The sequence below is a fragment of the Haliaeetus leucocephalus genome, unplaced genomic scaffold, assembly GCF_000737465.1.
Source record: "Haliaeetus leucocephalus isolate CR32 unplaced genomic scaffold, Haliaeetus_leucocephalus-4.0 Scaffold228, whole genome shotgun sequence".
Lineage (NCBI taxonomy): Eukaryota > Metazoa > Chordata > Aves > Accipitriformes > Accipitridae > Haliaeetus > Haliaeetus leucocephalus.
The window spans coordinates 16,446,889-16,463,238 of record NW_010972664.1 but is presented as its reverse complement, the minus strand read 5'-3'; the positions used below and the strand labels follow the sequence as shown (position 1 = coordinate 16,463,238).

The 16,350-nt window shown below is 40.9% G+C and overlaps 1 protein-coding gene across 1 annotated transcript in view; it reads right to left on the bottom strand.

The window, feature by feature from the left end:
- CMSS1 (cms1 ribosomal small subunit homolog (yeast)) overlaps nt 1-12,538 on the bottom strand; it is a 31,869-nt gene extending 19,331 nt beyond the window's left edge. The window contains exons 1-2 of the mRNA XM_010567355.1: nt 12,463-12,538; nt 336-436 (exon numbers count right to left, since the gene is read on the bottom strand). Coding sequence (XP_010565657.1) covers nt 336-436; nt 12,463-12,472 — 111 coding nt within the window. The 5' untranslated portion in view covers nt 12,473-12,538. The remainder of the gene's footprint in view (nt 1-335; nt 437-12,462) is intronic.
- Nucleotides 12,539-16,350: the final 3,812 nt, after the last annotated feature.

Genomic DNA, 16,350 nt, shown 5'->3' with positions numbered 1-16,350 from the left:
GACCTTGTGCATGCAGGGAAAGAGAAAAGATTACAGGGGAGGACACTCAGTAGCACCCATCCAGGTTTTTATCACTAGACAGTCACTTTGCAGGAGGCAGGCCTGGCAATCCCAACTCACACGAAACAAGAGTGAAGTTATATATTATTGTTATTATTAAAATGTACTGGAATGTGATCACTTCCAAATAAGGCAAAATAATTTAATAAAACAATCTTATTACATGAACAGATCAGACAGAGTGAAGAAAACTGTCCCTTTACTGAATGAAAAGAGACTATGTTTCCCTATGCATTATCATCTCTGTGCACTACACAATTGGTTAGTTTACGAACCTGCTTTCTTTTCTTTGTCACAGCAGGTTTGGAATCTGAATCTTGAGGTGTTGCTGTCCTGTTATCACTTGCTTTCTCAATAGCTTCATCATCTGAAGGATCTAATGAGAAAAAAGAAGAGTTTTTGTTGCTGTTTTTCAAATCCATCCCCTATCTTTGCATTCAAAAATAGCGACAAAATCTTCAGCTGAAAGGTTGGCACAATGATACAATCTCAGGATTGGCAATAAGTACAGCTGTAACAGGATTTTTTATCAGTTTAGAACACTGGTATTTGAAATCTATTGTAAGAAAAGTCCCAGATTTCCCTTCTTCTTCACAGTATTACATCTAGCAGGCAAGATATTTCTTTATCTTTCTGGAATGCTGCACAGTGGATGCCAGCTGCAGTATCACAGGTAGAAATATCTAATCTTTCCAAAACCTCCTTTGAATTAAGCTAAGCAGTGAACAATGAAAGAAGATGTTTTTGATAAACTGCATCTCAAGTTGCATGACATCTCTCCACATTATTTCAGAACACATAAAACATAATCTTGGATCTGTAGCACTGCATTCACCATATATAATTACAGACCAATCTCATTAGACCCCAAAACAAGCAACAGCACTAGTACTGAAGACTAATAGCATTATGGTCCATAGGAGTACTGTAAAAATACATCTTTCTTGCTAAGTTTGCTGACGCTTCTTTAGGAATAACTTGTCTCCTCCTACTAAAACAAGTCTTGCAGATGAAGGAAGAAAAAAAATAAATCAAACCAAACACACACAAAAATGCATATAAACCCCACCCCAGCCTCCATCCAAAAGCCCCAAATGGCTTACTGACACCAAGTACCTAGAAGAGTAAAAATTACAAGATTGGTATAACAAAAATGTATGCAGACATTTTCTGCAAGTAGATTTTAATTGTGTGTCTCTTACTTTGGTAATAATTAGGCAAAGGCACCATTCCCAAAGTTTAAGCAGAATGTCCACCAGACTAAAAAAGGCTTATGTTTTGAAAGAAAACTATTTAAATTAAGAGGTTTCTACTCATTCTCTTTTTCATCTCTTTTATCTACAGAGAGACTCTGGGGGAAAAAATTATCCAGAACAACAGATGCCTCTAATAGTGCTATATTAGTGCTTAAGATATTATATTCAAACACAGAAGTTTCTGCTGGGGACTGAATTACTTCCCTGATCATTGCCAGAAGCATTAATATGCATTGAACTGAATAATTCAATTTCTGTATCTGGAATATTTCTGCCCAACAGGTACTTAGTCATTGCTGCAGTCTCCTGTATTCTGAAGCTGTAAGTTCACAGCTTCAAAATTAAGTTACTTATTTTGAACAAAGAGGAACAGTAGGATTTCTTAAGCATCACCCCAAATATGGATGATGCAAGTATATCTATGCAATCACTAGCTGTGAGCAAACTGATGGCCAGAGAACATGAAAGAGAGAGAGAAAAAAAATCCAACTATGGCTGGTATTTACTAATTCCATGTTGAAATAGGTACTTCTTGAAAAAAGCTAAGTGAAAGGATATGTGAAAGATATGCCAAAGAATTGAAGTGTAAGGTAACTAAAAGGATGCGAAGGGGAAAAAAGGAATCTTTATTCATCCACAGATGCAACATTATATATGATATGGCAGTAAGGCAGTGGCTTTGAAAATCCTAATCTGACAGAACAGGTAACAAAATGGGTATATATTTATGCCTGGAATGATACCATCTTGTAACTTCCACTCCGTGTCCCACTGTGAAGGCGTTAGATAAACACGTTAACGAACTTAATTCAGACCAAAACGAACACCATGGAAGAACTGGCAGCACTTGTTTGCATCTCAACGCAGGATGAAGACATATTCTGAATTATTAATTGGGAACAAGAGAAGCCCCCACTTTCCCGATCTAGAGCAAATGCACAAATGTGTGCACCAAGTGGACACTGCAGCTCAACTGGCCAATTTGCTTCCTTCTCTTTACAGGCACAGCCACCAAATCAGCAGCTGAATGGACTGTGGCCACACAAGTGCTGGAGCCCATGGGGGTGAGTGGCTGGTGGCAGTGGAAGAGCAGGGATGTCAGTCCTGGCAGCCCTTTACCACAGGGTAGCTGCAACATCAAGCTGCCCCTTAAGCTGGTGCCAAGTCAACTTCAGAGGACACTAGGTGGCTGGCCATTCTGGGATCTCTTCTCAAAGGACATGAGCAAGGGATATGACAGGTCTAAATCAGGCTTACTTGTACACTAGGAAATACATGGCACTGATCTCCATGAGTTGCCCTCATGAGCTACTTTCCCTCTCTTCTGAGGGACAAATTGAGTCCAACTGACTCTTCTGAGCTGTCATTTGGATCATAACAAGAAGAATGAGCAGCCATCCCCAGCACGACTGCCACTTTTGCTAGAACATCACTGTTACTGTCCAAAGAGTGTTCATCAGACGTTGGCTGAAGGTGAAGAGTTTTCTGTGAAAGTTTATTGGCCACCAGAAGTAAAAAGGAGAGAGTATTCCAAAGCCCACTTTTTTTTTTTTTAGTATCATGAATGATGATATGAATTTACATTATTATAAATTTATTATTAATGCAAAAAAAAAAATCTGTCTAGTCCTGTACAGCCTAACACATGGCAGCAGGCGAGCAGGAAAAGACAGCAAGCTGAGGGTCTGGGAGACTAACAAATTTCTTCCTTAGATTACAGCTCAAGTACCTGTGTCAATCTACTGGGTTCCTCCTTTCTGTTCTCCTGAGGATGTCCGAGTGCTCCTGCACCATATGCCTGCCCCTGCACAGCAAGAGCTCCTTCCTTGGCCTATTCCTCTCCAAACTCACTGACCACTTATGTCCTCTGGCCACTTTGGAATCTCAGATATGATACTTCATTAGAAGCAGCTGAAAAATTACATCATCCAGCATACTCCTGGCAGTTTAAAAGGTGCCTTGGTAACTCAGTGTTACCATTGTGCATTACCACGTGCTTGTTTCCCTCCGTATCACCCTTCCTCTAGTAAACTTCTTGTGCTGCATTTTGGTAGGGCAGCTTCTGTGTTTGAAAACCCATCATTGACTTCTGTCCCGACTCCAGAGATACTGCAGGAGTGACCAGCTTTTTCACATACCAGCTCCACACCCCTGGGGTCCTGGATGTACTACATCCAAGCAGGCTGTGGAACAATGATATATATGAAGTACATCAAAGAAATCAGAACTAATCACCTCTTTGTCCCTCTTGCTCACCATGCTTGAGCCCCAATCACCCATTCCAGAGCATATCTGTGCATGTCTCACTAAATTGAATTGCTGAGCCAGCTCTTTCTCAACATATTTACTTCACGTCGGAAATAAATGAGAATTGCATAAAATAGATTCAGGGAAAGCTGCCTGTGATCTTTAAGCATTCTTTCTTAAATCCCACTTGGCATGCTCTGAAAGGCAAACAGGAGTCGTCTAAGTTTTAAATAACCTCTTCTCTTTCTTATAACTAAAAGACACACTGCTAGCAATAGCAATCTAAAACTGGACAAATGGTTTCCATGATCTGAAATAGCCTGACAAACAATGTACCACCTGTCCACTGCCCATCTGAGTTTTGGACTGCACTTCGTGATGCAACATCCTCTACTTTCAGCAAGAAGCAAGAGAAGAGGGGAATCAATGTCCAGCCTCAGACTCAACAAACACCTGTGAAAAGAGTTCAAATTTGAGCATCTTTCTGCAGTACCTGAGTATCTTTATTTCATACAACAGCAGAACTTTTATTTGTTCCAGAAACAGCCACTCACGTCCCAGTCGAGACAGCAGCTAGTTTCGAGTTGTGATTGTTTGTGACACCATGTCAGCTCCCACGATGACAGGAGTGTTTTGTTGTGGGCATCAAAGTACCACAGGCCAGACTCTGCCAACCATGCTCACATTAAACAGTGTACTTTCCTCTGCAAATAGTTACCTTGATGTCAGCAGGGTTATTCACAAAATAAATCATAATTTGATGTGAATAAATGCAGGAGCACCCAGCTCACAGATTCCAAACATGTCTGTATCAGAGCAGCAATGCTTGCCCTGCTTTGAGGTGTCAAGCTGCCCAGGAGACTCCTCTCTGCCAGAACAAGAGAGAGCACAAATCCTTCCTTAATACTAAGTTGGCACAAATGCAGAACCTAATTGATTAATACAACATTGACTTTGATCTCCCTTGCAGTGCAAATGAGCAGGCAGGCAGGTGCTGGTGAAAAATGCTGCTGAAAGGGTGATGATGTTCAGCGCAGCAATCCTCTGCATCTATTTTCCTGCAACGTGTGGACCTTACACAAGCACAAGCTCATTAAAGATGTCTGAACAGTCACGTAATGCTCTCGATATAGAATAATAAATGCGAATTCCACAGCTCTTCATGCTTCTTCCTTTGGTATTACATCAGCAGCATGGCACATACTAACTGGCTTTCCAGACATTAAGTATTTATATTTGATTTTATTTTGAACCATGCTGAAATGGAAAAAGCCATTTATGCTTAACACACACACATATATATACAAATAAGACTTTCTCATTTATGATACTGATCACTATTTAAAATCATTCAGTGCAATGGTTTCTAATTTCTTTCAAATCTAGTATTGATATACACACATATGTCTAAGTACATTCAATATGTATACTAATTATATACATATACACCCCATATTAATACATACACATCTGCATATTCTACACATACACATAAATAAATAAGCACACAGATATGTAGGTAATTTATCAGGTTCCTTTTAATCTTCAGCTTTAACTAATATATTCAGAAAGAATGCACATTTGCTTGGTCATTTATACTAGTATTTTTAAAGGCAGGTAAGACCTTAATGATATAGGAGATAATGACACGTGCTTTGATATGAATGCAATCTTGTTTGTACAAAATAGCTAGTACATACAAATTTGTGTTTACTAGGCTGGTTCACCATTACTGAGACTTCTGACCTTCACATGCCACTTTTCTACTCTGAAATGATTAATAAAGGAGCTACAGTGACCACAACATAAATAATTAATTCTTATAAGGACTAAGGCTGACTGAAAAAGTGAAACTTTTCTAGGCAGCTCACCTCCAAATGCCCCCAAATAAAGAAAAAGTTACAACTGAAAAGGAACAGAAAATAAACTTAAAATTCTTTGGAAAATGCGACTTGTGGTTTGAACCAGCCTATGACTGAAATGAAGATAAAGGAAGCTGACAGAAATGATGGCAACTATGGGAAGTTCCTCACAGGAAGAGGGGATGAAGAGGACAGAAGGGGTTTTTTGAGAAAGGAGGCATAGTGCTTACAACTCTTCATAATATAGGAAAAATGAACATGCATTTAAAAAGAAAGCTCAGAATAGAAAAATATTGTTTTGCATACATACCCAAAGATAATTGAGGGAATAAGTTCCACTAGTTGTTTTTTTGTTGTTTTTTTTTTTTTTTTTAAACTGGAAGCTAAGTGAGATCAGACATCTATTTGGTATCCAAAAGACCCCCAGTGACACAAGCCAGTACAGGACAAGTTCATTTCTTACCGTTAAACTAATCTCTGTGACGGAATTTGGAGAAAACCTGTCTTGCGTGTCCACGAGGGAGATTCCCTCAACTTTTATTTGACATATCTGGCACTGCCCAGAGTCAGAGACACACTCCTGGTCTGAAGATTCTCTGGGTCTGAACAGAAATCCCGGCTTTCTCCCTTATGCCCCCATCAGGGCTACATATCAGTACTTAACTAGAATTACTTGCATGAAAACAAAGTTTGTACACAATTTATTATTGTTCCCCCCTCCCCGCTTTCCCCTTCCCCCGACTTCCATCTTCCTCTGACTGTTCTAAAATTGCCTCATATCTGAAACCAGACTTTAAATAAAGCCTGTGTTTTCTGATTTTTAACAAAAAGCCCTGTACACTGTGGAAATAGGTTTTGTATTTGTTATGCTCTCTTTCTAGTTTCAGATACGTTACAGGAATGTATGTGCTTGTCATTACCCTGTAGGTGGGCATAGTTCATTCAATTTGGGTGTGCTACGATGGATTAATTTCAGGCTGCTTTGCAGGCTATGTTTTTATTTATTAGCTGATTAAACAGTACTGATCTGTGTTCATCCTTGCTCAGTTGAGAGGCCTCCTCTTGCCACCACAGTTATGCTGATCACAGTAACTGGGCTAAAAATGGTGATGACAGTATTTTAACATACCACTACGGTATCACTCCTCAAGGCAGCAGGAAACGTGAAGCTCTGGCAGGTCCTGCTGTGCTGCCCACCAGTATCCAAAGGAACAGATGAGGTCTTTTAAATAAAACAGGCCTGGCTGGGGGGCTGATTAACTAAGAAAAAACGTTTAACATTTTAAATATTTTAAAGCGTTCCAAGCTCAGCTACTTCCCTGACAAAAGGAAAGGGATAGAGAGACAAGGAGAGGCCGTCAGAAGGGATGGAAAGGTGCCGCATAGCAGTGGGAGAAGCAGGTATGAAAGCCAGCGGTGTGCAGCGGCAATAGGCAAGCAGCAGCTCAAACTGCCTCCTGGACAGATCCCAAATTACTCATCTGTGTGTCACCAGCACTGCTAATCCAGAAAGGAGGATCTCTTTCATGTCTACCACGACAATCCTCTCCAAGTTCCCTCTCTGTAGGCAATGGACAGCTTTGAATTTTCCTGTTGAGAAGCCTAATAATAGCTCAGGTACCCTGGAGCCCAAGGTGTAAAGCCAACTGGCCAAGCAATAGCTGTGAAGCTCTTTTGGGGACCTCCAGACCAGCCATGTGGAATGGTTAAGAATGCAAATTTTATTCTTAATGTGGTTCTTCAGACCAGTTGCTGGCTATTTACCACGACAATACTTTAGAAAGTGCTAGTAAATTAGATAAAATGTTAGTTACAAAACTAATCTGGCCTTGGGGAAGATCAACACACAACCATTGCATCGAAAATAGCTACAACAGTGTCAGTACCCTCTTAATTTCTCACACTGCTCTGACTAGATTAGAATGGGTCCACTGGCATCCCCAGAAAGATAAATAATTCTCCCTATTATGGGCACATATCATCTGCAGTGTTACAACTGAGAAATCCAGATGACAGATTACAGAAAAAAAAAAAAAATCATTCCCTTACCTCCCTTGAATAAGGATTAGCTAAATCATTTTAAACAGTAGAGTAGAACAAGATTTAGTTTAAAAATCAGTGAGAGAACACATATACGGACAGGAAGTGAAAAATGACTATTTAATTGCATCAAAAGACATAATAATACAGCTCAGTGGAAATCTTTGATGCAAGGAAGAATGACAACATGGCTAAGCAGTATGCCACTTCAAAAATTAATGAAGATCTTTCCCTTTTTTTTTTTTTTCATTATAGCTTTTGCAACTCCAGTTTTAAAACACTGATGAAGTGTTCATACTTTTCTCACCAGGGTTATAAATCAAATATAGTGCCTTCACTCATAAGGCCTTAAAATACTTGGGTACTTTGACCATTTGGAACTAAAGAGGAAAAACTGTGAATGAACTGGTATCTGTTAGTGTTACTAGGAAGTCAAAAGTTGCACGTAAAGCTCCGTTGCAAGAGACTACCAGTTAATTACCATTCCTTCGTTAACTTTCCCTGTCAGCCTACTGCAGCAGAGAACAGAGCTGCCTCCCTGCCTGGGCTGAGATAATCTCCATGGTAATTACATGTGGTGCCAGTGCTCCATCATTGCAAACCAGCCACGGTCCCCCAAGGTCTGGGCACTGTTTTCCCTTCCCATCTCTATGAACTAAGGACTCCTTTCCCCAAACAGGCCTATTCCAGCACAACAGTAAGTTTCTGTATCTGCGAGGATGCCTTGGACCACAGACTCTACCTGCCAAGGTAGAGGTAAAAAAGGTATTCTAAAGTGTACTTGTGAGGCATACCTGAAGGGCATATAATATGAGACTGAGCAGAAACAGAGTCCTATCAAAGAATCGAAAGCGCTTCAATTTTGTCCCATTAGGTAACATTCAGATGGCATAAGCTCCTTCCCACTCCATCCAGCCTAAGCCTGTGCCAAGCCAGAGTTTCTTGCAAACAGTCTGTAGGAATTTCCTTAATAGTTTCTAAGTATCAGCTTGTGCTACAAAGACAACATTCTTCCAAAAATGTAAACCCCTTCCCTAGGCAGTTCAGAAGGCACGTCTACCACAAACAATTTTTTTTGCCCAATAAATCTGGTGACAGGATATTCAGTTTAGGTTCCTCTTTCTTACATTGAATGGCGACTTAAATTAAAATCACTGCCAGCTCAAACAAAAAAGAACAGGTCTTAACGGAATAATATCAAATTAATTTTCACTATGCTCCAATATGATAAAAATATTTTAGCACACAGACATAACTATGTGCCATGCAAAGAATCTCCCACAGAGCATTTGTAACAACTACCCCTCCTTTCTCCCTCATTTTTAACACTTTCTCTTTTAATATTCATAATGGGTACTTCCAAGCTTGCTTTTGACACATCTTGACTTGCTGACTGGGAGTGACCCAGAAGACAAAATAAAGGGCATATCGGAGAATAAGACCAGAGGAAATCCTCTGATGTACACATGTAAGCACAGAAGAATAAACATGATCAATGTTAGGCCCAGCTTGTAGTACAGCTACAACCCAGCCCTATTCATAATTTGACTTTTTTTCATTTTTATATACTGCCTTATAAGACAGAAACATGTCAGAAAAATCACAGAAAGTGACTGATCAGATGTAAAAGTAGTAGGCCACCCTCCTTCTAATAAAAATAACTTTTTCTCCTGCAAGACAAGGGTTGAATTTGACATCCTATTGCTGCCTCACACAAGGAATAACAGCATTGCCAAGGTAAAAACGGAGAACTCAATATTCATTTAGTCACTGTAGTTTTAAAACCTATGGTAAGCAAAGGGCAAACACAAAGATTTGACGTGTTAGGAATATGACAGGCCCTTTTATTGTTTGTGATCCAACTTAATTTCTTCATTACGGGCCTGCCAAACAAGAGCAGACAGAGCCTGAAGATACAATAATACATCAGCACAGAGTGCAAATCAGTTCTGTTGTTTGCTCTAGTACCCTTCACCAATGACACGAGGGAAGGCTCAGATGACGCCCACAAGTTGCTGCAGCCTCCTCATTTCTCTTTCTTTTCTTCTCTCAAAAACTATCCTTTATGCTGAAACTTCCAATAATCTTCTTAAATCTCCAAATTCACTGTAAAAGCATATTTCTAGAGAGATGGGGAGGTGGGAGACAGTTTTGTTTGTAAGTAGCATGGGTTTTGGCTGTTTACAAATCCACTGGATGAAGGTTATAAAATGAAATACTTAACCTTGTAAAAAGGGCTTCTCTTCTTTACAGATGCCAGGCATTATATACCCTACAGCCACTTTAGAAACCACTCAAAAGGATGCCAGCAATACCGTGCAACAGTTTATGCTAATAAGAGAACACTCTATCCAACTCTGAAAAGCAGAGTAATGGGGCAAGCCAGGATACAGTTGACCACATTGGAAACTGGCCAAGCCATTATGGTTCACATATCTCACCTTGTGAAATGTTCCATGGGATCTTTAAACAACTACAAGAGCCTAGGAATTTTGGGTTAATAGAAAAAAAAATCAGTTCACAAATACTAGTTACAGAATGTATGACTGGACGAGGGGCAACCCCACAAGGCTGGCATGAAAGAAGTATCAATCCCAACAGAAGCATCTGAGAGAGGAAGCGGCCTGGGCTCTGGAAAAGCTAGATCCACATCATTCCAGAGGAAACACTACCAAAGAAGGCCGGGTAGTCAAAGAGAAAAACTGTCTACAAAGAAGCAGAAAGACTGTCCAGCATCATAAGGAAAACACAAGTTATGAGCCCAGGAAAAGCTAGGCACAAACTAGAGCCCAACTCCCTACTATATTTCCCTCCTGGTGGTGTGGACAGGAGACTCATGCAAAAGCCATGCTAAAGAAAACTTGAGTGTATACAGCTGTCAACCAAAATACTGTTCCACCCATATGGATGAACTCATACAACCACTCTTAAAGCATTTTCCTCTCCTTTCAGGACGTTCACATTACTGGGGTTGGTCAGGCAACATTTACAGCCCTGTACACATGAACAGTACCGCTCTATAAAAGCCTCCCCAAAGATTAACACTCCCTCCCCAAAGCCAACCAACATATTATTTATATAAGCAAGAAATCACTCTTCCTCCACAATATTCATATAGAAGTGCATGTCACAGTTCCTGGCAAAGTATGACTATTCCTGTGCTTTAGGACCCACCGAGCACTGTGATTCCTTCTTTTTCTAAGAACTACCGATCTATCATGTGTGGAAGCTGCTCCAGCTGTTTGTTGCAGAAGGTGAAGAGTACTAACTCATGCTGGGGAGCAGTACATATTCCCTCCCTTATCCTCATCTCCTTCACACTCTAAATGAGGGAATCTGTGGCAATTTCAATATCCCAACGCTGGAGAGGGAGGCAGAAATGGCAGTGGCACTGCGGAGCTGGAATTGGTAGGGTTGATCTGGATCGCATCAGGGTACCACCCTGGAGTGCAGATAGCACGATGCTGTTGGTGTTTAATGATGTCAGTATCCCATATGTTTAGAATTTCACTACTTACACAGTGTTAGTATGTCACTCAACATATGTCTATCTGAAGGCAGACTCATTCCTTTTTCAGGTCTTCTTTTCAAATACCAGCATCCTTCATCTGTTATAATATTCACTCCTAACAAACACTTATTCTTGTTAATGGGGAAGAAATAGGTAAATCGGGAGGAAAGAGGAACTTGGATAAATCCATAAAACTCCTTAATGGGTGGGCTCTAGCCTAGGTCTGACTATGAGCAAGTTTTGCCCAGGAATGTAGTATGGTCCCAGACATGATGTCTCCCTTAATACTGCAGAAGATTCATATTTTCTACTGTACTCCCACTATCTTGGGAAGCAGCTGTGGCTTACAGCTGTACTTTTTGTTTGAAGGTAACACACAGAGTCTGGCTGACCCTGTGGACTTAAAGCCAATAGATCATGATAAAATTACACAGTGGAACTTGTAAAAAATAGTAGGCTTCAATTAAAAAAAATATATAGCACACTTCACAAAAACTTAGCGGCCAAAATTATTGTTCATAGATACACATTGCTACTTTACTGACGACTGGTATTATAATTCAGGCCTTTTTGGCTCAAAAATATTTTGCAGACATATACATCTACAGTATAAGGTTATCACAGTCCTGATGTTTTCTCAGGTTTTCTCTGAATATTGAAAATTGCATGCATGCATATAATGTAGCATACACTTAGATATATGTTACCACCAACAAATATATCCCACTGAAGAACAATACTGCAAACAATCTTTTATCCCAACTCTGCTCCATGTCTTAAACACAGAACGTGAGAGCAGACATTTTGAGTTGCTCAGATTTCTGCAGCTTTTTTTATTCAGAAGCCTTCATATGACATAGCCGTATCAGGTCCCTGTTTGACAGAGTATCAGGTTGACTCCTATCAAGTTAAACTCTCCTTCAGGTTAAGAACAAAATACCCTGACATGTTGCCACACAGAGTTTAGAGTGGCAAATTCCCCGGATTATAAAGCATCTGTTGAAAAGCAGTTCCCTATCTAAGGCGCAAGGCTTATGTTTCTATGCCTCTTACTCTCTTGCTTCCTCCTCTGCATATACTACACATTTCTCTGCAGTTTTGCCTCTGATATTGCAGTTTGTACTGCCCTTTCAAGCTACCCTAGCATCTCAAATTTATACGGTACCAGAATATACATTTGTGGATTTAACTACACTTTTCCAAAAAGTATTACTATAAGAGCAAGTGAAAGGAAGGATCATTTCTTATAGACAGAAGCTTTTAGGGAAATACTACACACTCTGCTGCGTTAAGGTTTTTGAGAGTAGGAAAGGTGACAGGCTTTTCATCTATGTCAGTGCTCTCTATTTAAGACTAGCAATTACAACGCAATCTCTCATCTGTACAGGTCTTTTGTGAACTGGCATGCAGCTCATTTGTCTAAATGATCAAATAAAGCACATTATGACTCCATCAGTTGCAACTGCCGTAAAAATAGAGCTCATACCTACATTCATTTGCTGCAAGCAGTTGGTTGATTGCTTTTCTGTCCTTTTACGTTGCAGTCCTGTTCCCTTAGATCTTCTCTTTGCAGAGACTGACATGCTGGGAGGTCAGTTTTCTGACAAGGTCATCTGCCTTCAGAGTATGAAGAGAACTGCATGGAAAGTGGGTTGGGCTATATTTAGAGTTTGGTCCAACTCTGTGCCAAGGTCCCCCCGCTGTCTCTCTCTTGCAGCACCGTCTCAGGTCTATTCTTGCAGATTCTCAGCCCACAGAACATACGAGGAGAAGAAAGTCGCTCTGAGCTACTACTGGATCGAGGTTTTTGCAATTTGCTAAAAACAAGTGGATCAGGAGCTCAGATGAGGACTCCTTAAATCCCTCACTCTTCCAGTATTTATTTTCCTTTGTTCAAGTGGATTTGCCCTTTCCAAGTGAATAAGGAGAGGAAACTGCCTGGGATACAGCAAAGAAGAGTCTCCCGAGCTAAGGTAAGCTTGCTTCGTTTTTGTATTGTCATCATAATTAGAGAGCAGTTGATGATGACCTGGATCAGATATTCTGTTTCTGCTAGACCAATTCTGCATGTCAGCATTAAGGTTTTTTTGGATAATGAAATTCTCAATTTCGAAACATCAATTTTCATTTATCACTGTCTGAAGAAAATGGGAAAATGAAAGGATATCAGCATTTGCAATAGAATATACATTATCTGATTTTACCTGGTTAAATCAATGTAAAAAGCACACAGCCATGCCCACAGACTATATAATTCTGAAAGTAAGAGAAAAACAGATGTGTGACTATATGCATGATGATTGCATATATAGGCATGCATTTAGATGTGCTGAGTGATGTTTTATCCACATAATTTTGTACAATATGAGAAAGTATGGCTTCAGGTTTGCAATACAGGGCTTGCTGTAAATAGCACAGATATAAAAAAATTAATAAATTAATAGATGAACACATGCTGAAATCCCTTTACAGCTCCAAAGAAGTTGCTGAGCTTCAACCAGAGTACAAGTAGGATTAAAGATCATACTGAATTCTGTCTCCTTTCCACTGTATGCTTTACACTGGTCCTGCATTGCTTCTCCTTTTAAAAACACATATGGCTGAACAGTTTTCCTCAGCACCATTTTAAACTGTTGTCATTCCTAAGGGGAAAAAACCCTGGACAGAGTACAGCACTGCATGCCTGTCTGTAAGGAGATCCTAACACACTTCAGGTCACATGGACATGATGATACTGTGGTGTGGACTCCAACACGAGGAGATTGTTATCATGTAAAGACACTCCGGAGCCATGGATTTAGCACTGGCACACACACACACTCTCTAATGCAATATGACCATAGCAAACACCCAGGAATGGTAACCTGAAGAAGTAGGGTAGAAAGGTCCACTTTACCCGAAGGTCCAAACACCGATGCGACAGCATCAAAAAGTTCTTCGTAACATAAACACTATGTAAAAGTCTTAGCAAAAACATCTGAAGAAAGGCAGGTTCTAGATTAATAGTAAGCAAAGGGCAAGAGAGGTCACTAAGTCACTGGGAGTTCATCTAAGCCAGGACGACTGGGCGAATTCCTGCACTTATTTCAGGTCGTCTTTTCTTAACATATCTGCTGGTTAAACAATGCCATGCATCAGGCTGAAAAAGTAAAAGATTACAAGGTGGCAAAAGTCTTACCTGCTGAAGAAACTTCTGATTTTGGTTACTCTCCACTCTGTACAGGATCATCTCACTGTCCTTTGCTTCTGATTATTGCTTAGTAATTTATGCTTAGAGTCTTGAGTGTTATTTGGAGGACATAATAAACACCATCCATTTCACACAAAATACCTTCCTAGCAGTCCTGAGTCTCTTTAACAAATGGTAATTAGGGTAGCAGGCCATGGAGCCAACTCGGGCTGTGTGGCATGTGATAATTCAGATTCATCCAGAAGGTTGGTATTGCAAGAACTCAAAGGAGAGGCTGTTATGGGCGGGTTACTGAAGTATTGCAAATGCATTCATCAAGTTCATCAGCAAGTAAGAGGCTTCACAGTGTAAAAGCAACTAGTGCAGCCTAAGATTGGCAACAACCTTTTATAAACAGGTTATAAACAGTGCATATGTTGTTATACACTGATAGAAAAGAGGACAAATACATCTTTATAAATTATTAAATGTTCAGGTTTTGCCTGAAGTTATTGCTTAATGAATCAACTTAGTTTTTGTGACACTGTGGCACCAATTCTCCGTTTGTGTGTGGGAAAATGTTATTTCCCCATCAATGTTAGAGACATCGGGGTGTAGGGGGTGGCTTAAAAAAAAGCAGTACGGATGTGACTGTAGCTCACTAACACAGCATTCTCAAAGACCCCCTGGCAGAGAGGCAGGAGCGCTGCTGCGTCCCAGTGGCAGCCAAGAACTGGCGTGTTTTGAAGGGAGGGTCATCACACCTTCACCACAGGAGCTGAGCCTAAAAGGCCTCTGCCACCCAAACTGGTGGGAGGTTTGTTGGCATACAGATGAGAGGATGACAGCAATGGCAAACAGCAGTTATCACTTTGATGATAAATATGAGCATGGCATTACTGGAAGAAGTTAGAAAGAGGCACATCTGAGTGAACAGGCCTCATGTCCTAATGCAGCCAAACCTCAGTCTGCTTCTAACCTCTTCCTGGTTGCGGCCGATCCTGCTTGGTAGGATCCTCCTCTTCCTATTCTCTCCTTTCCATTCTAAAATTCCAGCACCAGAATGAGCTAGCTTCATCTTGCTAAGGTATGACCTCCAATGGGCATGATGTGCCCATCCTAGTGGAGACCACCAAGGAAGGGGGGGGTGGGGAAGGGATTTTTTCCTCCTCTAGTGCAGGAAAGAAAGACTGAAACCCTTCGCTTCTATTTGGGCTTAGATGGTGCTGAAATCTACCTTCCTCACTGGGGCTGGAGGGCATGGCTATATGCGTTGATCGACATATCCAAGGTTGAGGAGGAGGAGGAGGAGGAGGAGGAAGAGGAGACTTGGCTGATGATATATGCTGCCAGCTGGCCAGGCAAAGTTCCAAGGGGACGTTCACAAACTCCTGGCTCTGGCACTGTCACCCTCAGCTGACAGGTGTAAGCAGGGTCAGAGCCAGATGGCTAAATCCAAACAGCGCCAGGGGGATGAGTAAGTCCCACCAGTAGTCAGATCCCTACTACTGCTCACTGTATTTATGTCCCTACTTGGGGGCTTTCTCCTGGTACAACCAAACAACAAACGATGCTGGGATTTTCCTCCCTCCCTGCCAAACTGAACTGACAGAAACAAGCTGGGGTTTTGAGGGGAGTGAAAGCATACCTCAGCTCATCCTGAAACAAGTACCTTTAGCAAGAGGCCCTGTCAGACACTACAGCATCATTGGCACATGGCTCCCTAGTCAGTCAGCAGGACCCAGGACTCGCCTCCACCCACCACCATCATTGCATAGCTGGTGCTGCAGCCAGCGTCCAGGCAGGGGTACCCAAAAGGGGATGGAAGACTGTGAGAAGGGTAAAGGTGGCACCTAGAGAGTCAGTCTGAGAGTACTTGGGTACAGTTCTCTGTGTGTAAGCCTGCATGAGGAGGCAGCGCAATATTTGGTATGAAAACAAGTTGCTACAGGTGCTGAAGCAGCTCTACCTCAACACCTGCACAGACATTCTCTTTCAAAACCTTTCGTGACTATTGCCATGACTCCTGAATATACTTTCCAGGAAGGGACAGAGGATGATGTGCCAATGCATGCTGTATTAGAAAGAAAGACACTTACAGGCACAGAAAAATCACAACACTATAGTTAAGCAAACAGTTAATTAAATAATTGTAGTCATTCTGTTAAAGAATATTTTCCCTTTAGACTTACATGTAACAGGGAA